Genomic DNA, 23665 nt, shown 5'->3' with positions numbered 1-23665 from the left:
CGTGAGGTGATGATGCAGCTGTACAAAACCTTGGTACAGCCACATTTGGAGTACTGTGTGCAGTTCTGGTCGCCTCATTTTAGGAAGGATGTGGAAGCTTTGTAAAAGGTGCAAAGGAGATTTACCAGGATGTTGCCTGGAATGGAGAGTAGGTCTTACGAGGAAAGGTTGAGGGTGCTAGGCCTTTTCTCATTAGAACGGAGAAGGATGAGGGGCGACTTGATAGAAGTTTATAAGATGATCAAGGGAATAGATAGAGTAGACAGTCAGAGACTTTTTCCCCGGGTGGAACAAACCATTACAAGGTGACATAAATTTAAGGTGAATGGTGGAAGATATAGGGGGGATGTCAGAGGTAGGATCTTTACCCAGAGAGTAGTGGGGGCATGGAATGCACAGTACTTTCAACTGTGGAAGTAGTTGAGTCGGAAGTATTAGGGACCTTCAACCGGCTATTGGATAGATACATGGATTGCGGTAGAATAATGGAGTGTAGATTAATTTGTTCTTGAAATGAAAATCGCTTATTGTCACGAATAGGCTTCAATGAAGTTACTGTGAAAAGCCCCTAGTCGCCACATTCCGGCGCCTGTTCGGGGAGGCTGTTACGGGAATCGAACCGTGCTGCTGGCTTGCCTTGGTCTGCTTTCAAAGCCAGCGATTAGCCCTGTGAGCTAAACAGCCCCTGTTAAGGGCAGCACTGTAGCATTGTGGATAGCACAATTGCTTCACAGCTCCAGGGCCCCAGGTTCGATTTCGGCTTGGGTCACTGTCTGTGTGAAGTCTGCACATGCTCCCCGTGTGTGCGTGGATTTCCTCCGGGTGCTCCGGTTTCCTCCCACAGTCCAAAGATGTGCAGGTTAGGTGGATTAGAACATAGAACAGTACAGCACAGAACAGGCCCTTCGGCCCTCAATGTTGTGCCGAGCCATGATCATCCAAAGATGTACAGGTTAGGTGGATTGGCCATGATAAATTGCCCTTAGTGTCCAAAATTGCCTTTAGTGTTGGGTGGGGTTACTGGGTTATGGGGGTAGGGTGGAGATGTTGACCTTGACGTCAGTGGTAGGCAAACTGTTGGAGAAGATACTGAGGGATAGGATCTATTCACATCTGGAAGAAAATAGACTTATCAGTGATAGGCAGCATGGTTTTGTGCAGGGAAGGTCATGTCTTACACACCTAATAGAATTCTTTGAGGAAGTGACAAAGTTAATTGATGAGGGAAGGGCTGTACATGGACTTTAGTAAGGCGTTTGATAAGGTTTCCCATGGCAGGTTGTTGGAAAAAGTGAAGTCGTATGGGGTTCAGGGTGTACCAGCTGGGATGGATAAAGAACTGGTTGGGCAACAGGAGACAGAGAGTAGTGGTGGAAGGGAGTGTCTCAAAATGGAGAAGGTTGACTAGTGGTGTTCCACAGGGATCCGTGCTCGGACCACTGTTGTTTGTGATCTACATAAATGACCTGGAGGAAGGTATAGGTGGTCTGATTTGCAAGTTTGCAGATGATACTAAGATTGGTGGAGTTGCAGATAGCGAGGAGGACTGTCAGAGAATACAACAAAATATAGATAGATTGGAAAGTTGAGCAGAGAAATGGCAGATGGAGTTCAATCCAGGCAAATGCGAGGTGATGCATTTTGGAAGATCAAATTCAAGAGCGGACTATATGGTCAATGGAAGGGTCTTGGGGAAAATTGATGTACAGAGACATCTGGGAGTTCAGGTCCATTGTACCCTCAAGGTGGCAACGCAGGTTGATAGAGTGGTCAAGAAGGCATACAGCATGCTTGCCTTCATCGGACGGGGTATTGAGTACAAGAGTTGGCAGGTCATGTTACAGTTGTATAGGACTTTGGTTCGGCCACATTTGGAATACTGCGTGCAGTTCTGGTCACCACATTACCAGAAAGATGTGGATGCCTTGGAGAGGGTGCAGAGGAGGTTCACCAGGATGTTGCCTGGTATGGAGGGTGCTAGCTATGAAGAAAGGTTGAGTATATTAGGATTGTTTTCGTTGGAAAGACGGAGGTTGAGGGGGGACCTGATTGAGGTATACAAAATTATGAGAGGTATGGACAGGGTGGATAGCAACAAGCTTTTCCCAAGAGTGGGGGTGTCAGTTACAAGGGGTCACGATTTCAAGGTGAGAGGGGGAAAGTTTAAGGGAGATGTGCGTGGAAAGTTTTTTACGCAGAGGGTGGTGGGTGCCTGGAACGCTTTACCAGCGGAGGTGGTAGAGGCGGGCATGATAGCATCGTTTAAGAGGCATCTAGACAGGTATTTGAATGGGCGGGAACAGAGGGAAGTAGACTGTGGAAAATAGGAGACAGATTTAGATGGAGGATTTGGATCGGCGCAGGCTGGGAGGGCCGAAGGGCCTGTTCCTGTGCTGTAATTTTCTTTGTTCTTGGCTAGGGTGCTCTTTCCAAGAGCCGTTGCAGACTCGATGGGCCGAATGGCCTCCTGCACTGTAAATTCGATGATAATCTATGATTAATCTCGGACAAGGTTTCGGCAAGGCATCGTGGGCCGAAGGGCCTGTTCTGTGCTGTATTTTTCTATGTTCTATGTCAACCTCTTGTAGGGCAGTAATTTGAGCCAGCCTTTGCTTTTTCACTGGAGCTGAAAACAGCCTGGAATACAATCATGTAATCTGCTGGAAATCTGTGTCCATGTCAAGTTATGCTGCAGTTCAACAAACAAGAATGCAGCTTGCGGGATTTGAATTGGCCCCAGATAAGGTTAGTACGGGCTGGCAGGAGGTTTACAGGAAATGCTGTAAAATATGGGATGTTCTGTCTGTTCATGCTAGCGGGATCGTATGGTCCCACCAACGGCGCATCCCTGCCGCAGGTTTTGTAGCAGTGAGGTGCGTGTTTAACGGAAAACTCTATTGACTATAGTCGGACCAAAAGATCCAGCTGCAGGCAAGATGCCCTCTGCCGCTGCAGGAGGGAGATGGAAATCTGCACTACCACTCAAGATTTCTTGCACACTGTCAATATGCTTGGAAAATGTATTCTTTTTGCTTTTTTCAAATCAGTTAAAAGTTTGAAATAGTTTTTTCTTCAATTTTATGCTCTTGTGGCACAAGTCTGCATAAGATTTCATCAAAATGTGAAAGCAGTTGTACATGAGTTTTCTTGAATTGTAACTCCCTCAATAACTTCATTGAAGCCTACTCATGACAATAAGCGATTTTCATTTTTCATTTCATAGCCGTGAAAGAGAGCGGGACAGAAGGCGCTCACGGGAACGGTCACCCCAACGCAAACGGTCCCGGGAACGGTCACCACGGCGAGAAAGAGACCGATCACCTAGGAGGCAGAGACGTGCTGTTCCTCGTTACACTGTGCAGTTCTCCAAGTTTTCCTTGGATTGGTAAGTGTAAAACTGACTAGATATTGTTAGTGAGCATGTTTGTGAATGGAGCATGGCTTGCTAAAATATGATTTTTAAATGAGTTTTTGAGTTCATTAACATGAGAGATGTTGGTGTCAGGATTAATGTTGACCATTGCTAATTTGAGTATGGCAGATGGCAGGCATATCTAAATATTGCCCTCAAAAGCTACATGATCTTTTAATTTTTCTTTAACCCTTTATGTTTCTAATGGGAAAGAAGGAGCACCCATTGATAGAACAAAATCATTGAAAGTGTGTAAAACCTGGCCATGTTGCAAATTAAAAAGAGGTAACCTTGTATGTGTGCACGTTGTGTTAAATAAATACAAATAAGTTACTGTACTTTTATTGTACAAACTTGTCTGATACCACTAACTGAACTGTGAGGTTTACAACTTCAGTCAGCAGGAATGTTACTCATTTGTTGCTGTTCTATTTATTTATTTAGTAAAATGCGTTTCAAGTTGCTTTGTATTCTAAGTTTGACCCAAAAACAAGCATGGGTATTGATGTTTAATCCTATTCCATTGCTGAAATTACAGTGTGGAAGAAAAGCTGTTGAACCTATGAATAATGTCCGTAGTATGCGTTCTGGTCATATGCCAATGTATACCTATGCACTCTGTTCAGGAGGTTTGTTCTGTTTACTCCATAAACTGTGAAGTGGCTGAGCAATCATTTGATGCATTCATGTTGCACTGTACAAGGTCCACATATGCACTCACCAGGGAATCTCAGGCTAACTTCGCATTCACTTTGCAGTTACCAGATTGCTTCCTCATGGAAAAAAATAGACTTATCAGTGATAGGCAACATGGTTTTGTGCAGGGAAGGTCATGTCTTACAAACCTAATAGAATTCTTTGAGGAAGTGACAAAGTTAATTGATGAGGGAAGGGCTGTCATATACATGGACTTTAGTAAGGTTTCCCATGGCAGGTTGATGGCAAAAGTGAAGTCGTATGGGGTTCAGGGTGTGCTAGCTAGATGGATAAAGAACTGGCTGGGCAACAGGAGACAGAGTAGTGGTGGAAGGGAGTGTCTCAAAATGGAGAAGGGTGACTAGTGGTGTTCCACAGGGATCCGTGCTCGGACCACTGTTGTTTGTGATCTATATAAATGACCTGGAGGAAGGTATAGGTGGTCTGATTAGCAAGTTTGCAGATGGATACTAAGATTGGTGGAGTTGCAGATAGCGAGGAGGACTGTCAGAGAATACAACAAAATATAGATAGATTGGAGAGTTGGGCAGAGAAATGGCAGGTGGAGTTCAATCCAGGCAAATGCGAGGTGATGCATTTTGGAAGATCAAATTCAAGAGCGGACTATATGGTCGATAGAAGGGTCCTGGGGAAAATTGATGTGCAGAGAGATCTGGGAGTTCAGGTCCATTGTACCCTGAAGGTGGCAACGCAGTTTGATGGAGTGGTCAAGAAGGCATACAGCATGCTTGCCTTCATCGGACGGGGTATTGAGTACAAGAGTAGGCAGGTCATGTTACAGTTGTATATGACTTTGGTTAGGCCATATTCGGAATACTACGTGCAGTTCTGGTCGCCACATTACCAGAAGGATGTGGATGCTTTGGAGAGGGTGCAGAGGAGGTTCACCAGGATGTTGCCTGGTATGGAGGGTGCTAGCTATGAAGAAAGGTTGAGTAGATTAGGATTGTTTTCGTTGGAAAGACGGAGGTTGAGGGGTGACCTGATTGAGGTATACAAAATTATGAGAGGTATGGACAGGGTGGATAGAAACAAGCTTTTTCCAAGAGTTGGGGTGTCAGTTACAAGGGGTCACGATTTCAAGGTGAGAGGGGGAAAGTTTAATGGAGATGTGAGTGGAAAGTTTTTTACGCAGAGGGTGGTGGGTGCCTGGAACGCTTTACCAGCGGAGGTGGTAGAGGCGGGCACGATAGCATCATTTAAGAGGCATCTAGACGGGTATATGAACGGGCGGCAACAGAGGGAAGTAGACCTTGGAAAATAGGAGACCGGTTTAGATAAAGGATCTGGATCGGCACAGGCTGGGGGGGGGGGGGGGGGGGGGGGGTGGCGCCGAAGGGCCTGTTCCTGTGCTGTAATATTCTTTGTTCTTTGAAATCCGTAATTATGATCCCAGCTGATAATGCTGGGCAAGTTAGATCCCAGAGTAAAACTTGGCTTGATAGATTCTCACTTTTTTTAAGAAACCATGGACAAATGGTTTACTGAACAAATTCACACGAGCCTGATGATGAACTGTAAACACAGTATAAAATATTTATTAAACAAAAGAAAGTGATCTGTATTGCACCAGACAAAATGGTTGGAAAGATCGTAATGCAAACATAATGAGAGAATCTCGACATACTTCAAATTCCTAATGGAATTCCCCCAGCAATATCTTTACAGACTCAAATTGAAATATAAAACAATTTACAATATCTCTCTTTAATATTCAGGGTAGGCATTAGGTAACTAAAATGTACGTACCTCATTTACTCGCACTGCTGCTATCATTCCAATAAAGATGAGTTGCTGTCAGTATTTCTCACTCTGAATGAGTTACTGAACGTTACTGAAGCTGAGAAACTCAGCACGTTCATTAAACTTTTATTATCTTTTGCCTTCCTATTCTGCAAATTCCCTGAAGAATGCTTCACCACTAGAAAACAGTACAGGAAAATACTCCTAATTTGTATGTTAACATGCTTCTGTGGAACGTTTGTCAACTGGGAACATTTAGTAGAGGGAATGGATGAGCTATTATAGAATCATATAATGCATCAAATAGTTGATCACAGTGCCATTTGGAGGCCATTTGGCTTATCAAGTCTGCACCGACTCTTGGAAAGAGCACCCTACTTAAACACTACTTAAACACACGCTCCAGTGACCCAACTTTACCTTTTGGACACTAAGGGGCAATTTAGCATGGCCAATCCATCTAACGTGCATTTCTTTGGACTGTGGGAGGAAACCGGCGCACCCAGATGAAAGCTACGTAGACACGGGGAGAAAGTGAAAACTCCACACAGTCACTTGAGGCCGGAATTGAACGAAAAATGAAATGAATGAAAATCGCTTATTGTCAGAAGTAGGCTTCAAATGAAGTTACTGTGAAAAGCCCCTAGTCGCCACATTCCGGCGCCTGTTCAGGGAGGCTGGTACGGGAATTGAACCATGCTGCTGGTCTGCCTTGGTCTGCTTTCAAAGCTAGCAATTTAGCCCTGTACTAAACAGCCACTTTTGAATTGAATGCGGGACCCTGGATCTGGGAGTCCGCAGTGCTAACCTAACCACTGTCCCACCTTGCCGTTTTACATATTAAATGAAACTTTGCATCTGCATTTACCTGAAATGATGCTGCTGCCAGGTCATAGTGAAGGAGGTTGTAGTTTTGCCACTTTATCCGTTACAATTGATGAGCAATAATATTAGATTGGCTTGACTGTACTTCCATTGAATAAACCACCGAGACCAGATGAGATGCAGCCAAGGATTCTGAAGGAAGTGAGAGTGGAAATTAGAGAGGCCTCACGGTAGCATGGTGGTTAGCATCAATGCTTCACAGCTCCAGGGTCCCAGGTTCGATTCCCGGCTGGGTCACTGTCTGTGTGGAGTCTGCACGTCCTCCCTGTGTGTGCGTGGGTTTCCTCCGGGTGCTGCGGTTTCCTCCCACAGTCCAAAGATGTGCGGGTTAGGTGGATTGGCCATGCTAAATTGCCCGTAGTGTAAGGTTAATGGGGGGATTGTTGGGTTACGGGTATACGGGTTACGTGGGTTTAAAGTAGGGTGATCATTGTTCGGCACAACATTGAGGGCCGAAGGGCCTGTTCTGTGCTGTACTGTTCTATGTTCTATGTGGTCATAATTTTCCAATGCTATGATGCCAGATGACTGGAAAACGTACACCCTTGTTCAGAATAGGGTGTAAAGAGAGGCTCAGCAACTACAGGCCAGTCAGTTTAATTTCCATGCTGGGGAAGCTTTTTGAAACCATAGTCGAGACAAAATTAAAAGTCTTTTGCGGAAATGCTTGTTCATTGAGGAAAGCCTGGATGGGTTTGATCAGAGCAAGTTATGTTCTGTTAACGTCTTTAAGCTTTTGATGAGGTTTGACTTCATCATAGGGTCTTAAAATAAGTAGCTGTGGAGTTCCAGCAGAGGGCAGCAGAGCAAAGCTACTGATCAGCTGTTCTGGGGGAATTTGCATACGTGCAGTGCGGTCAGCCTAAGTTGAAGGTGGTTTGTGGAAGGGCTGTTGGCAAGTGACAGTTAAACCCGAAACACTTCGTGAGTGTTTCCCACCCTACCTCCTCCTCTAACCAACCCCCCCACCCCACAGTGTTTGGGAAGCGGGAGCAGGGGCCTGTCGTGAAGGTGAGTGAGTGCCTTTAAATTTGCTTAACTTTCAGCGGGAGCAGGGTTTGAGGTAATATCAGGTAAGCTCTTCCTTTCTTTTTCTTTTTCTTGTTTTTTTTAAAATCTAGAGGTGATGTCAGGGAAGGCAGTACAATGCTCCTCCTGCAGAATGTTTGAGGTGAGGGACGCCGTCAGTGTCCCTGCTGATTTCATCTGTGGGAAGTGCACCCAGCTCCAGCTCCTCAAAAACCGTGTTAGGGACCTGGAGCTTGAGCTGGATGAACTTCGGATCATTCGCGAGGCAGAGGGGGTCATAGATAGGAGCTTCAGGGAAGTAGTTACACCAAAGACTGGAGATAGATGGGTAACTGTAAGAGGGACTGGGAAGAAGCAGTCAGTGCAGGGACCCCCTGCGGTCGTTCCCCTGAGTAACAAGTATACCGTTTTGGATACTTGTGGGGGGGACGACTTACCAGGGGTAAGCCATGGGGTACGGGCCTCTGGCACGGAGTCTGTCCCTGTTGCTCAGAAGGGAAGGGGGCAAAGGAGTAGAACATTAGTAATTGGGGACTCAATAGTCAGGGGCACAGATAGGAGATTTTGTGGGAGCGAGAGAGACTCACGTTTGGTATGTTGCCTCCCAGGTGCAAGGGTGCGTGATGTCTCGGATCGTGTTTTCCGGGTCCTTAAGGGGGAGGGGGAGCAGCCCCAAGTCGTATTCCACATTGGCACTAACGACATAGGTAGGAAAGGGGACAAGGATGTCAGGCAGGCCTTTAGGGAGCTAGGATGGAAGCTCAGAGCGAGAACAAACAGAGTTGTTATCTCTGGGTTGTTGCCCGTGCCACGTGATAGTGAGATGAGGAATAGGGAGAGAGAGCAATTAAACACGTGGCTACAGGGATGGTGCAGGCGGGAGGGATTCAGATTTCTGGATAACTGGGGCTCTTTCTGGGGAAGGTTGGACCTCTATAGACAGGATGGTCTACATCTGAACCTGAGGGGCACCAATATCCTGGGGGGGAGATTTGTTAGTGCTCTTTGGGGGGGTTTAAACTAATTCAGCAGGGGCATGGGAACCTGGATTGTAGTTTTGGGGTACGGGAGATTGAGAGTATAGAGGTCAGGAGCACAGATTTGACTTCGCAGGAGGGTGCCAGTGTTCAGGTAGGTGGTTTGAAGTGTGTCTAATTCAATGCCAGGAGTATACGAAATAAGGTAGGGGAACTGGCAGCATGGTTGGGTACCTGGGACTTCGACGTTGTGGCCATTTCAGAGACATGGATAAAGCAGGGACAGGAATGGTTGTTGCAGGTTCCGGGGTTTAGGTGTTTTAGTAAGCTCCGAGAAGGGGGCAAAAGAGGGGGAAGTGTGGCGCTGCTAGTCAAGGACAGTATTACGGTGGCGGAAAGGATGCTAGATGGGGACTCTTCTTCTGAGGTAGTATGGGCTGAGGTTAGAAACAGGAAAGGAGAGGTCACCCTGTTGGGAGTTTTCTATAGGCCACCTAATAGTTCTAGGGATGTAGAGGAAAGGATGGCGAAGATGATTCTGGAAAAGAGCGAAGGTAACAGGGTAGTTGTTATGGGAGACTTTAACTTTCCAAATATTGACTGGAAAAGATATAGTTCGAGTACATTAGATGGGTCGTTCTTTGTACAATGTGTGCAGGAGGGTTTCCTGACACAATATGTTGACAGGCCAACAAGAGGCGAGGCCACATTGGATTTGGTTTTGGGTAATGAACCAGGCCAGGTGTTAGATCTGGAGGTAGGTGAGCACTTTGGAAACAGTGACCACAATTCGGTGACCTTTACGTTAGTGATGGAAAGGGATAAGTATACCCCGCAGGGCAAGAGTTATAGCTGGGGGAAGGGCAATTATGATGCCATTAGACATGACTTAGGATGTGTTGGTTGGAGAAGTAGGCTGCAAGGGTTGGGCACACTGGATATGTGGAGCTTGTTCAAGGAACAGCTATTGCATGTTCTTGATAAGTACGTACCAGTCAGGCAGGGAGGAAGGGGTCGAGCGAGGGAACCGTGGTTTACCAAAGAAGTGGAATCTCTTGTTAAGAGGAAGAAGGAGGCCTATGTGAAGATGAGGCATGAAGTTTCAGTTGGGGCGCTTGATAGTTACAAGGAAGCGAGGAAGGATCTAAAGAGAGAGCTGAGACGAGCAAGGAGGGGACATGAGAAGTCTTTGGCAGGTAGGATCAAGGAAAACCCAAAAGCTTTCTATAGGTATGTCAGGAATAAAAGAATGACTAGGGTAAGAGTAGGGCCAGTCAAGGACAGTGGTGGGAAGTTGTGTGTGGAGGCTGAGGAGATAAGCGAGATACTAAATGAATACTTTTCATCAGTATTCACTCAAGAAAAAGATAATATTGTGGAGGAGAATGCTGAGACCCAGGCTATTAGAATAGATGGCATTGAGGTGCGTAGGGAAGAAGTGTTGGACAAGGTGAAAATAGGTAAGTCCCCGGGGCCGGATGGGATTTATTCTAGGATTCTCTGGGAAGCCAGGGAAGAGATTGCTGAGCCTTTGGCTTTGATTTTTATGTCATCATTGGCTACAGGAATAGTGCCAGAGGACTGGAGGATAGCAAATGTGGTCCCTTTGTTCAAGAAGGGGTGTAGAGATAACCCCGGTAACTATAGGCCGGTGAGCCTAACGTCTGTGGTGGGTAAGGTCTTGGAGAGGATTATAAAAGATACGATTTATAATCATCTAGATAGGAATAATATGATTAGGGATAGTCAGCATGGTTTTGTGAAGGGTAGGTCATGCCTCACAAACCTTATTGAGTTCTTTGAGAAGGTGACTGAACAGGTAGACGAGGGTAGGGCAGTTGATGTGGTGTATATGGATTTCAGTAAAGCGTTTGATAAGGTTCCCCACGGTCGGCTATTGCAGAAAATACGGAGGCTGGGGATTGAGGGTGATTTAGAGATGTGGATCAGAAATTGGTTAGTTGAAAGAAGACAGAGAGTGGTAGTTGATGGAAAATGTTCAGAATGGAGTTCAGTTACGAGTGGCGTACCACAAGGATCTGTTCTGGGACCGTTGCTGTTTGTCATTTTTATAAATGACTTAGAGGAGGGCGCAGAAGGATGGGTGAGTAAATTTGCAGACGACACTAAAGTCGGTGGAGTTGTAGACAGTGCGGAAGGATGTTACAGGTTACAGAGGGACATAGATAAGCTGCAGAGCTGGGCTGACAGGTGGCAAATGGAGTTTAATGTGGAGAAGTGTGAGGTGATTCACTTTGGAAAGAATAACAGGAATGCGGAATATTTGGCTAATGGTAAAATTCTTGGTAGTGTGGATGAGCAGAGGGATCTCGGTGTCCATGTACATAGATCCCTGAAAGTTGCCACCCAGGTTGATAGGGTTGTGAAGAAGGCCTATGGGTGTGTTGGCCTTTATTGGTAGAGGGATTGAGTTCCGGAGCCATGAGGTCATGTTGCAGTTGTACAAAACTCTAGTACGGCCGCATTTGGAGTATTGCGTACAGTTCTGGTCACCTCATTATAGGAAGGACGTGGAAGCTTTGGAACGGGTGCAGAGGAGATTTACCAGGATGTTGCCTGGTATGGAGGGAAAATCTTATGAGGAAAGGCTGATGGACTTGAGGTTGTTTTCGTTAGAGAGAAGAAGGTTAAGAGGTGACTTAATAGAGGCATACAAAATGATCAGAGGGTTAGATAGGGTGGACAGCGAGAGCCTTCTCCCGCGGATGGGGGTGGCTAGCACGAGGGGACATAGCCTTAAATTGAGGGGGAATAGATATAGGACAGAGGTCAGAGGTGGGGTTTTTACGCAAAGAGTGGTGAGGCCGTGGAATGCCCTACCTGCAACAGTAGTGAACTCGCCAACATTGAGGGCATTTAAAAGTTTATTGGATAAGCATGTAGAACATAGAACAGTACAGCACAGAACAGGCCCTTCGGTCCTCAATGTTGTGCCGAGCAATGATCACCCTACTTAAACCCACGTAACCCGTATACCCGTAACCCAACAATCCCGCCATTAACCTTACACTATGGGCAATTTAGCATGGCCAATCCACCTAACCCGCACATCTTTGGACTGTGGGAGGAAACCGGAGCACCCGGAGGAAACCCACGCACACACGGGGAGGACGTGCAGACTCCACACAGACAGTGACCCAGCCGGGAATCGAACCTGGGACCCTGGAGCTGTGAAGCATTGATGCTAACCACCATGCTACCGTGAGAATTATGTGGATGATAAGGGCATAGTGTAGGTTAGATGGCCTTTAGTTTTTTTTTTCCATGTCGGTGCAACATCGAGGGCCGAAGGGCCTGTACTGCGCTGTATCGTTCTATGTTCTATGTTAGTAGATGCTAATTTTCCAAAATTTATTACATTCCAAAAAGTTTCCATTGGACTAGAAAGTAGCAAATTTAATCCCTCTATTCAAGGGAGGGAGGCAGAAAATAGAAAATTGTAGGCCAGTTAACTTGATGTCTGTCGTGGGGAAGGTGTTAGAATTGATCATTGAAAAATTAAAGCTGGGCCTCAGGTATTTGAGAAAAGTCAGCATGGCTTTATGAAAGCAAAATCATGATTAAGCAATTTATTAGTGCTCTTTGAAGGAGTATCATGTGCTATGGACAAAGGGAAGCGTGTAGTGTGCTAGGATTTGATAAGGTGCCATGGCAAAGGTTATTTAAAAAAATAAAAGCTCAGTGTTGGGGTTACCTATTAGCCTGGATTAAAGATTGGCTGACTGGTAGAAAACAGAATATGCTTAAATGTTTTTTTTTATGATTGGTTTGATGTGATGAGTGACGTCACAAATATGGATGAGAAAGTGTGTTTTGAAGAAAACGTAAGTTTGTAGATGGATATAAATCGGTTGGGTGAGTGGGCAAAATTTGGGCAGATGGAGTACAATATGGGACAATGTCAAGTTTACTTTGGTGGGAAGAATAAAGCAGGGTCTTAGTTAAGTGGAGAACAACTGCAGAATGGCAAGGTGCGCAGGGATTTAGGTGTGCATGATATGCAGTGTAGCATTCATCAAGAAGGCTAATGGAATAATATCTTTATTGTGAGAAAAACTGAACATCAAAGTAAGGATGTTATGCTTCAGTTATACAGGGAATTGGTGAGACCACATCTTGAATACTGTGTACAATTCGGTATCCTTATTTTAAGGAACAATGTAAATGTCTGGAAGATAGTTGGATGAGGTTTATGAGATTGATACCTAGAATTAGCGGGATGTCTTATAAGGATAGGTTGGAAAGGCTAGGCTTGTTTCTACTACAGTTCAGAAGAGTGACGGGTGACTTGATTGAGTTATAGAAGATCCTGAATATAATTGACAAGACGGATGTTGAAAGGATGTTTCCTCTTGTAATCATAGAATGTACAGTGCAGAAGGACGCCATTCGGCCCATCGAGTCTGCACCGGCTCTTGGAAAGAGCACCCCACCCAAGGTCAACACCTCCACCCCATCCCCTTAACCCAGTAACCCCACCCAACACTAAGGGCAATTTATCATGGCCGATCCACCTAACCTGCACATCTTTGGACTGTGGGAGGAAACCGGAGCACCCGGAGGAAACCCACGCACACACGGGGAGGATGTGCAGACTCCGCACAGACAGTGACCCAAGCTGGAATCGAACCTGGGACCCTGGAGCTGTGAAGCGTTTGTGCTATCCGCAATGCTACCGTGCTGGCCCTAATGAATGTAGAAATATTTGAAAATTTGGGATTGCCCCTATAGGACAGAGAATTTTTTTCTGAGGATTGTGCAACTTTGGAACTCTGCCTCTGAAGGCAGTTGAAGTGACTTTATTGAATATTTTTAAGGCAAAGGTAGGTGGATTCTTGTTAGGCATCTGAGTGTGAAGCCAAAGTTGTTGTTAAGGTATTAAATTAGTGTTTTGCATTTGTTCACTATGGAGAAGGACAATGTATGTATAGAAAGTAGGGAGGGGGACTGTGATTATAATTGAACAGATTAGCATTGAGAGGGAGGTGTTAGTGGTTTTAGCAGGCCTGAGAGTGTATAAATCCCCAGGTTCGGGTGAGATGTATCCTAGGCTGCTGTGTGAGGCAAGGGAGGAGATTGCAGGGGCTTTGGCGGACAGCTAATGTGATACCATAATTGAAATGGGGGTAAACGAGGCCATTGAGTTTAAAATCCGTGGTAGGGAAATTATTGGAAAAAATTCTGAGGGACAGAATTAATTTTCACTTGGAAAGGCAAGGATTAATCCAGGGTTGTCCACATGACTTTGTCAGGGGATCATGTTTAACAGATTTGATTGAATTTTCCGAGACAATGACTGAGGTGTGTAGATGAGAGTAGTGCAGTTGATGTATTCTATATGGACTTCAGTCAGGCGTTTGACAAGGTCCCACGTGGGGGATTGATCAAGAATGTAAGGGCCCATGGGATCCAGGGAAAATTGGACCCAAAATTGGCTTAGTGGCAAGAGATGGGCGGAGGTTTTATTTTGTGACTGAAAGCCTGTGTTCAGTGGGCCCCTTGCTGTTTGTCGTACACATTAATGAATTGGATTTTGTTTGTCACGTGTAACGAGGTACAGTGAAAAGTATTTTTCTGCAAGCAGCTGAACAGATCATTAGGTACATGAAAAGAAAAGGAAATAAAAGATAATAATAAGGGGGCAGCACGGTAGCATGGTGGTTAGCGTAAATGCTTCACAGCTCCAGGGTCCCAGGTTCGGTTCCCGGCTGGGTCACTGTCTGTGCGGAGTCTGCACGTCCTCCCCGTGTGTGTGTGGGTTTCCTCCGGGTGCTCCGGTTTCCTCCCACAGTCCAAAGATGTGCGGGTTAGGTGGATTGGCCATGCTAAATTGCCTGTAGTATCCTAAAAAGTAAGGTTAAGGGGGGTTTGTTGGGTTACAGGTATAGGGTGGATACGTGGGTTTGAGTGGGGTGGTCATTGCTCGGCACAACATCGAGGGCCGAAGGGCCTGTTCTGTGCTGTACTGTTCTATGTTCTAATACATAATAGGGCAACAAAAGGTACACAATGTAACTACATAACACCGGCATTGGGTGAAGCATACAGGGGTGTAGTTTTAATGAGGTCAGACAGTAAGAAGGTTGTTTATGAGTTTGGTAACAGTGGTGAAGAAGCTGTTTTTGAGTCTGTTTGCGCGTGTGTTCAGACTTTTATATCTCCTTTATAATGAATGTGGAGGTAAGATTAAGTGTGCAGATGACATGAAATTGGTGGTATGGTATATAGTGAGGAGGAAAGCAGTAGATTGCAGGACAATATAGACGGATTGGTCAGATGGGCAGAACAGTGGCAAATGAAATTTAACCCTGAGAAGTGTGAGGTGATGCATTTTGGAAGGACTAACAAGGCAAGGGAATATACAATGAATGGTCGGCTGTGATAAGTACAGAAAGTCAGAGGGACCAGGTAAATCAAGTGGTTAAGCAGCGCTGCACGGTGTTTCCGTATTTCAATACGATTTATTGCTTTGAAATAAATCCATTGCAACCCTCTGACAAATCCCGCACACTGTACTTAAGGAGAGTAATTTAAGGGAGTGGAGAGGAGGATTTTTTTCATGGGGAAGGAAAAAAATATTAAGATGGAGCTCCCTGTGAATGGCTGGCTGGGTGTGCGCGACTGATTTTTGGTATCTGGAATATTGATTTCTGTTGGAAAAGGCTGGCAGTTCTGGTTAAGGGATACTTGGCATAAGGCATATGGAATACTTGTCTTTATTAGCTGAGGCATCGAATATATGAGCAGGGAAATTATGATGGAGCTGTATAAAACACTTGTTAGACCACCGCTTGAGTACTGTTTGCAGTTCTGGTCGCCACACTTTAAGAAGGATGTAATTAGCGTGTAGAGGAGATTCTACAATGATGATGCCTGGGCTGGAGCGTTTTATCTTTCAAGGGAGATTGGATTGGAGATTGGATTCCCATACCAGCCTCCCCGAACAGGCGCCGGATTGTGGTGACTAGGGACTTTCCACAGTAACTTAATTGAAGCCTACTTGTGACAATAAGCGATTTTCATTTCAGATAGGCTTGGGATGTTTTCCTCAGAGCAAAGAAGACTGAGGGAGGACTTGATTGAGGTATACAAACGTATGAGGTTAGATGGGGTCGACGGGAAGAAACCTTTTCCCTTAGGAGGGGTGAATAAGCAGGGGGCATAGAATAAGGTAAGGGGCAGGAGATCTAAGAGGGGATTTGAGGAAGAACATTTTCACTCAAAGGGCACTTCAAAAGCCATAGCTTACAAGGCTATGGACCAAGTATGGATTAGAATATATAGCTGTTTGATGGCTGGCACAGACACAAGGGGCTGAAAGGCCTTGTTCTGTGCTGTAAAACTCTGACTCTAAGGTTATTGGGCGTGGAAGGGAACCCCAAAGTGTATCATGGATTTCACCTGACCCATAACTTTTAATACATTTGGGTTATGGGGAGCACAATGGCCCACTCTACAGATGTGATGCAACAGAGATCTAAAGCACTTTTTAAAAACAAAACAATGTTTATTATATGAATCCAGTTAACATTTTATAAACACACAGTAAACATCTCAGCAACTATCAACGCAAACACTTCCCCCAAAGAATACAATACTCGATAAGTAGCCCATAAGTTTTCCCAGCAACAGCCATAAGACAAATACCCTCTTTAACAAAGACAGCAGGTTTAAATTCTCCACTGAGAGCAGTTATCACTTTTAAATTAGCTTGTGATCTGAAGAAATGTTTTTCATGCAGAGAGAGATCAAAATTACACCTTGTTTGGCTGGATGCAGCTCCAACTCTAAAAACGAAACTGAGCACACACTAGCTGCCAGCTCAAAAACGAAAGTAAAAGCAGACAGACAGCCCAGCTCCACCCACGCTCTGACATGACTGCAGCTATTTGATAAACACCCATTTATTAAAGGTACACCCACTACATCTATTTGATAAACACCCATTTCTTAAAGTTATTCTCACATGACACCTCCCCCTAAGAAAATAAATAATCCATCAACTTCAAGATGGTTTCATTTTTCAGCTTTTCACTTTCCTTTAAGAAATATTGACAGTGAATATACATGTTTTTTTAACAAAACAGAACACACAAACATTTCTAATAACATAGTCCATTTTAGTTCTTCCTCCAACTGAAATCCCTCTTGATTTACAGTCACTTTGGACAAGAAGGTCTCTGCACGATCCATCTATTTCTCTATGCCTCGACAATTCTCTTTAAAGTTAGATACTTTAGTTCAATCCAAACACAGAGCCCCTTGTAATTCTCCAGCATTGGAGCATTGGCTAACACAGCCGTCAGGCAGTCAAATGCCTGTTGAAACTTCGCTGTCCACTTAAATTTGCTACGCTTCTTTAGCAAGTCCATCAGTGGAGCAACCACACTGCTAAGGTTCACCACAAATTTCCGGTAAAATCCGTTCATGCCAAGACATTGCATTATTTCCCTTTGTATCGAGGGTACCCAATAACTTTTGTTTTCACATCCCGTGGGGCCATTTGACCCTGTCCGATTGTATGATCAAGGAAAGTGACTTGGGCTTTTCAAAATTCACTTTTGGCTAGGTTTACCAGCAAACCCATCTCCTGAAGTCGATTGTATACCACCATCAGATGCTTTAAATGTTCCTTCCATGTCTGACTGAAAATTACCAGATCATTGATGTATACCGCACAATTGGGCGACGGAAACTACTTTGTTAGTTAACCGTTGAAATGTGGCTGGGGTGTTTTTCATGCCAAATCGCATAACTGTGAATTGGTATATACCATCTGGAGTCACAAAAGCTGAAATCTCCTTCACCCTTTCGGATAAAGGTACCTGCCAATAACCTTTAAGTAAATCCAATTTGGAGATAAAAGCTGATTGTCCCACCTTCTCAATGCAATCCTCCAAGCGTGGGATAGGAGAAGAGTCTGTTCTTGTAACTGCATTAACCTTTCTATAGTCCACACACAACCATTGGGTGTCGTCTGGTTTCGGTACCATCACTATGGGTGAGCTCCATTAGCTGCAACCCACTTCAATTATGCCTGTTTTAAGCATACTTTCAATTTCCTTGTTAACCTGTGCCAATTTTAAAGTCCATTTGGATGTTATTTAATTGGAGCAGCATTTCCCACATCTGCATGATGCTCAGCCATTTTAGTGCTTCCCAACAGTACTTCTCCACAAACTTGCCCATGTAATATCAATAACTCTTTCAGGTCAGTTTGTTTTTCCTCTGGAAGGTAATTCAATAATTTATTCCAATTTGTAAGAACATCCTGGTTTTCCAATTTAATTTGAGGGATTTCAAAGTCATCTGGATTCGGTTCTTCACTTTGAGTTAGAATCATTAAAAGCTCCTCCTTTTTCTCCCCTTCCCTTTCTAAGTACCTTTTAAGCATATTTACATGACACATTCGGTGAGTTTTCCTTCTGTCTCGCATTCTTTTGGGGATTTTCACAGTAACTTCATTGAAGCCTACTTGTGACAATACGCTATTATTATTATAATTCACCACACTTAATTTCCTTTCAATCTGAGAAGGTCCACAAAACCTTGCTTTTAACGGATCACCTACCACTGGTAACAATACTAAAAAAAATTATCTCCACTGGCAAAACTACGAACTTTTGCTTTCTTGTCCGCTTTCATCACATTTTGTGCAACTTTTAAATGTTGTCCAGCTAATTCCCCTGCTCTATTTAATCATTCCCTAAAATTACAATAATGTAAGTTCCGACTGCTCACTCACCGATTTTTCCTTAATCAATTTAATTGGTCCTCTTACCTCGTGACCAAAAGTTAGTTCATAAGGACTGAATTTGGTTAACTCATTAGGTGCATACCTAATTGCAAACACTAGGAATGGAATTCCTTTATCCCAATCCTCTGGATAATCATGACAATAAGCCCTCAAAATTGTCTTTAATGTCTGATGCCACCTTTCTAATGTTCCCTGCGATTCTGGATGGCACGTAGTTGAATTAAATTGTTTTATTCCTAAGCTATCCATAACTTCTTTGAATAACCTCGAAGTAAAATTGGATCCTTGATCCGATTGTATTTCTGTGGGTAGTCCATATCCAGTAAAGAATTCAAGTAACTCCTCTGCAGCCTTGAGCTGTAATATCGCGTACTGGAATGGCCTCTGGAAACCTAATAGACACATCCATTATAGTCAAAAGATATGTATTCCCATTTTTCATTTTAGGAAGCGGTCCTACGCAATCAACTAAGACCCTTGCAAAACGTTCCTCAAATGCTGGAATGTGGATTAAGGGCACTGGTTTTATCACTGCTTGAGGTTTCCCTATCACTTGACATCTGTGACATGATCGATTAAAATTTAACCACATCTTTATGTAGTCCAGGCCAATAAAAATGTTTTTGTATTTTAGCTTGAGTTTTCCTTACTCCCAAATAACCTCCCACTGGTACCTCATGTGCTACTCGCTCTTTCTATACCCTACCGGCAATACCACTTGATGAACTTCTGCCCACTTTTCATCCGCCTGCATATGTAAAGGTCTCCCTTTTTCTCATCAAGACATCCTAAACTCAGTCCTAAATCTACTTCCCCTTATTTTGAGGCTATGTCCCCTAGTTCTGCTTTCACCCGCCAGTGGAAACAACCTGCCCGCATCTATCCTATCTATTCCCTTCATAATTTTAAATGTTTCTATAAGGTTCTTCGACTAGCATTGACCTCGATGGAGCCGAATATAAAAAAACTCGCTGAGCAGCATCAACCACAGGGATCTCATTGAATAAATCTGCATTTTTTTCTTAATCCCCTCATCCTTCTAAATTCCAACGAGTACAGTCCCAGTCTACTCAACCTCTCCTCATAATCCAACCCCTTCAGCTCTGGGATTAACCTAGTGAATCTCCTCTGCACACCCTCCAGTGCCAGTATGTCCTTTCTCAAGTAAGGAGACCAAAACTGAACACAATACTCCAGGTGTGGCCTCACTAACACCTTATACAATTGCAACATAACCTCCCTAGTCTTAAACTCCATCCCTCTAGCAATGAAGGACAAAATTCCATTTGCCGCCTTAATCACCTGTAAACCAACTTTCTGTGACTCATGCACTAGCACACCCAGGTCTCTGCACAGCGGCATGCTTTAATATTTTATTGTTTAAATAATAATCCCGTTTGCTGTTGTTCCTACCAAAATGGATAACCTCTCATTTGTCAACATTGTATTCCATCTGCCAGACCCTAGCCCAGTGGTTCTCAACCTTTTTTAACCCATGGACCCCTTTTCCTCTTAATGTTTTTTTGTGGACCCCCATAGTGAGTAATTAAGAAAAAAATGCAGATTTATTCAATGAGATCCCTGTGGTTGATGCTGCTCAGCGAGTTTTTTTATATTCGGCTCCATCGAGGTCAATGCTAGTCGAAGATCACTCTTTTTCACAATGTCGAGTCTATTACGAGCTTTTGATAATAAGTGAAAAACACGGCTAAATCCTGATTCAACAAGGTAAGATTATGGAAAAGCTATAACGTAGAGCTGTGCTTTATCCCAGAGTAGTGGGTACTTTTTAGCAGTGTCATTTGTTTTCCATATATTATGCTTCCCATCTTTGAATTTTGCGTGCAATATTTCATCACTTTGTAATTCAATGAAGGTCTCCTGTAAAGAAATGTTATTCATAACTTGAGTTAGGATGAAAAATCTGAAAGAAAAATAGTTTGAATCGAACTATGAACTTTATTAAACATATGAAAACTGCGTTCCAGGCAAAGCAAGGCATATTCTCTTCACCCATAAGTTTATGAATCCCAAGGGAGATTAGTGGGACAATTAGGGCCACAGCAAATGCACCTTTTTGGTTCTGAGCCCCTTTAGCCCTCAAGGTTAATTAGATAGATTATAATCTCTCTTTGACCTTTGTCAGTGCGCGAGAGAGAGGTGAATATTCATCATGAAAACAAACATCTAAGGTCGCTGCCTGCTACCTGAGAAAAGATGGGTGATTTTCACCTCTGTGCGTGGGTTTCCTCCGGGTGCTCCGGTTTCCTCCCACAGTCCAAAGATGTGCGGGTTGCTCCGGTTTCCTCCCACAGTCCAAAGATGTGCGGGTTAGGTGGATTGGCCATGCTAAATTGCCAGTAGTGTCCTAATAAAAGTAAGGTTAAGGGGGGGGGGGGGGGGGGGGGGTTGTTGGGTTACGGGTATAGGGTGGATACGTGGGTTTGAGTAGGGTGATCATGGCTCGGCACAACATTGAGGGCCGAAGGGCCTGTTCTGTGCTGTACTGTTCTATGTTTGTTCTAGGTAACTTTAAATTTACGACACTGTCAAATGTAAAGTTTTTTTCTTCTACTTGATTGCCATAAAAAATTCATAGCTACATGAATATTTCTACTTTTAGTATTTTAATATGGCGTAGATTACTGTAAAAAATTTATTCTCAGTAATAACAATTGTTCTGAAGTAGAATTGCTCTATGGACCACTAAAATATCACCGTGGACCCCCAATTCGGTATTTTTTTCGTGTGGACCCCCAGTAATGTTACATGGACCTCCAGGGTCCATGTGGACCCCGGTAGAGAACCACTGCCCTAGCCCATTCACTTAACCTATCCAAATCCCTCTGCAGACTTCCAGTATCCTCTGCACTTTTCGCTTTACCACTCATCTTAGTGTAATCTGCATACTTGGTCACATTGCCCTTGGTCCCCATCTCCAAATCATCTATGTCAATTGTGGGCCCAACACAGATCTCTGAGGGACACCACTAGCTACTGATTGCCAACCAGAGAAACACCCATTAATCCCCACTCTTTGCTTTCCATTCATTAACCAGTCCTCTATCCATGCTACTACTTTACCCTTAATGCCATGCATCTTTATCTTTCTGTTGTAACTCCGCCAATTTTCCTGAACTAAAAATATCCACCTCGCCCTCCACCTGTTCTTGTTCTTTTCCAACCATCTGATCAAAAATCGTTTCTGATAATTGAACTTCAACTTTATCTTCACTCTTTGATTTCTCTTCTTGTCTTAACCTGTGACTTTGCAACTTTGTTACTACACAATCTGGAAAAGTCCCAGGATATTCGTCCTTCAACACTTCAGTTGTCTGATTTTCCACTGGCTTATCAACCACAGTAGGCATCACTCCCACCTGCGATCCAGCTATATCATTCATTACCCAAGATAAACTGTATTCCTGGACAAGATAGTTTCTCCAATACTCCTACTACCACTTCACCACTCTTCACTGGATTTTCTAACCTTACCTTATATAATGGAACACTACTCTTCTCACCCTGAATTCCACATATTACCACCTTTTCTGGCTATATTCTCCCCAAACTACATAACTCCTCATCTCTTACCATTAAAGATTGACTAGCTCCCGTATCTCTTAAAATTGTGACTTCTTTACCTTCTCCTTTTGGTACACATGAGTAAACTTTATCCACACAAGTAAATTCTTTCCGAGATCTGGCACCTTCTTAACAATCAGCTCTTGATCAGGCTGTACAATCTTTTGCACCTACTTTGATTCACTTAGGCTATCATTTACCACTTTAACAAACCCCACTGTCTTATCCTGTTGTACCACATCAGCCTTTCCCTGCTTTTCTTCAACTACCAATACTGCATGGCGTAGTTTATTACGGTGAAAGAATTTGAAACTTTTCAGTTCTCTTCCACCCTCCCGGATTTCTTTTTTAATCTGAGGTGCACTCTCCTTATTATCTCCCAACAGATCTCCTTTAATAATAATTATTAATAATAATCACTTATTGTCAGAAGTAGGCTTCAATGAAGTTACTGTGAAGTTACTGGTCTTCACATTCCGGCGCCTGTTCGGGGAGGCCGGTACGGGAATTGAACCCGTGCTGCTAACATTATCCTGCATTACAAGCTAGCTGTGTAGCCCACTGTGCTATACCAGCCCCCTTTACCTCTACCACTGAAGTATTTCTCTTTTCCCCAGTTTCTATCCCTCAGGCTGAAACTGATGTCGGAAATCCAGCTTTGATTTATGAACTAATTCATAATCATCTGCCACTTCTGCTGCTAACCTCGCAGTTTTAACCCTCTGCTCTTCCACATGAGTTCCCAGATACTTTCTCTGGTAATGATTAAACACTTCCCTACCTACCAGCTTTGTCAGAACCATATGTCCAGTGGCCATTTTATTTGTTTAGCCACCTTCTCAAATGAAATGAAAAAGACCTCTACCTCCTTCTCATCAAATCTTGGCAATGCTTGGACATATTTAAATAGATACCCACCAAGCCTTTGACTATGACGCTCCTTCTCTTTATCCTCATCACTAACCTTCAACTGTACATTCCCTTTGCATACGCCAATTTTAACTGACTGTCATGCTTCATGGCCATTTTCTGAAGTTCAAACTCTTTTTTTCCCCTTTCCTCGCTTTCTCTTTCTTTGATTCTTTCTTCTCTCTTTTTTTTCTTTTTCCTTGATCTATATCTCCCTTTCTCTTTTTCCATTTCCACTCTCTTTTTGTTCTGCTCGGGCTACTCTTTCTTTGTTTCTTTCTTCTCTCTCTTTTTCTCTCATTTCATATTCAAGCTGCTTTAATTCTTTTTTCATGTTCAAGTTGCTTCATTTTTAACTAAAATTTCTGCCATTTCTAATGAGTCAGACTGTATCGCGGGCAATTTTAAATGCTCAGCTAGTGTCGTAAGTACCTCTTCTTTTCGTGTGCTGTCAGATAACGCTAACTGCCATGTTTTTGCCACATCTAAAAGCCTTTTCTTAGTCTCTGTTCGTAAGGTACTGCGTGTGACCTTCTCCACACCCAAAAACGTCCGAGCCTCTGAAAGAGCCATTGTCCACACCACACTCCCTACTTAAACTGATATACCACACCTGAAAAGCAGCCACAA

General features: G+C 43.8%; 1 protein-coding gene and 1 non-coding gene across 4 annotated transcripts in view; both read left to right on the top strand.

Moving 5' to 3' along the window:
- Positions 1 to 23665, top strand: part of ccar1 (cell division cycle and apoptosis regulator 1) — a 345705-nt gene that overhangs the window by 182461 nt on the left and 139579 nt on the right. For all 3 annotated transcript variants that reach the window (XM_038773488.1, XM_038773487.1, XM_038773489.1), the window contains one exon: positions 3224 to 3385. In XM_038773488.1, the coding sequence (XP_038629416.1) occupies positions 3224 to 3385 (162 nt within the window). The remainder of the gene's footprint in view (positions 1 to 3223; positions 3386 to 23665) is intronic.
- LOC119951109 lies at positions 3910 to 3974 on the top strand. Its single transcript, XR_005457502.1, has one exon. It is a non-coding gene; the product is annotated as a small nucleolar RNA SNORD98 (small nucleolar RNA).

Source organism: Scyliorhinus canicula, chromosome 16 (genome assembly GCF_902713615.1).
Source record: "Scyliorhinus canicula chromosome 16, sScyCan1.1, whole genome shotgun sequence".
NCBI lineage: Eukaryota > Metazoa > Chordata > Chondrichthyes > Carcharhiniformes > Scyliorhinidae > Scyliorhinus > Scyliorhinus canicula.
This window is presented reverse-complemented; position numbering and strand designations above follow the sequence as displayed.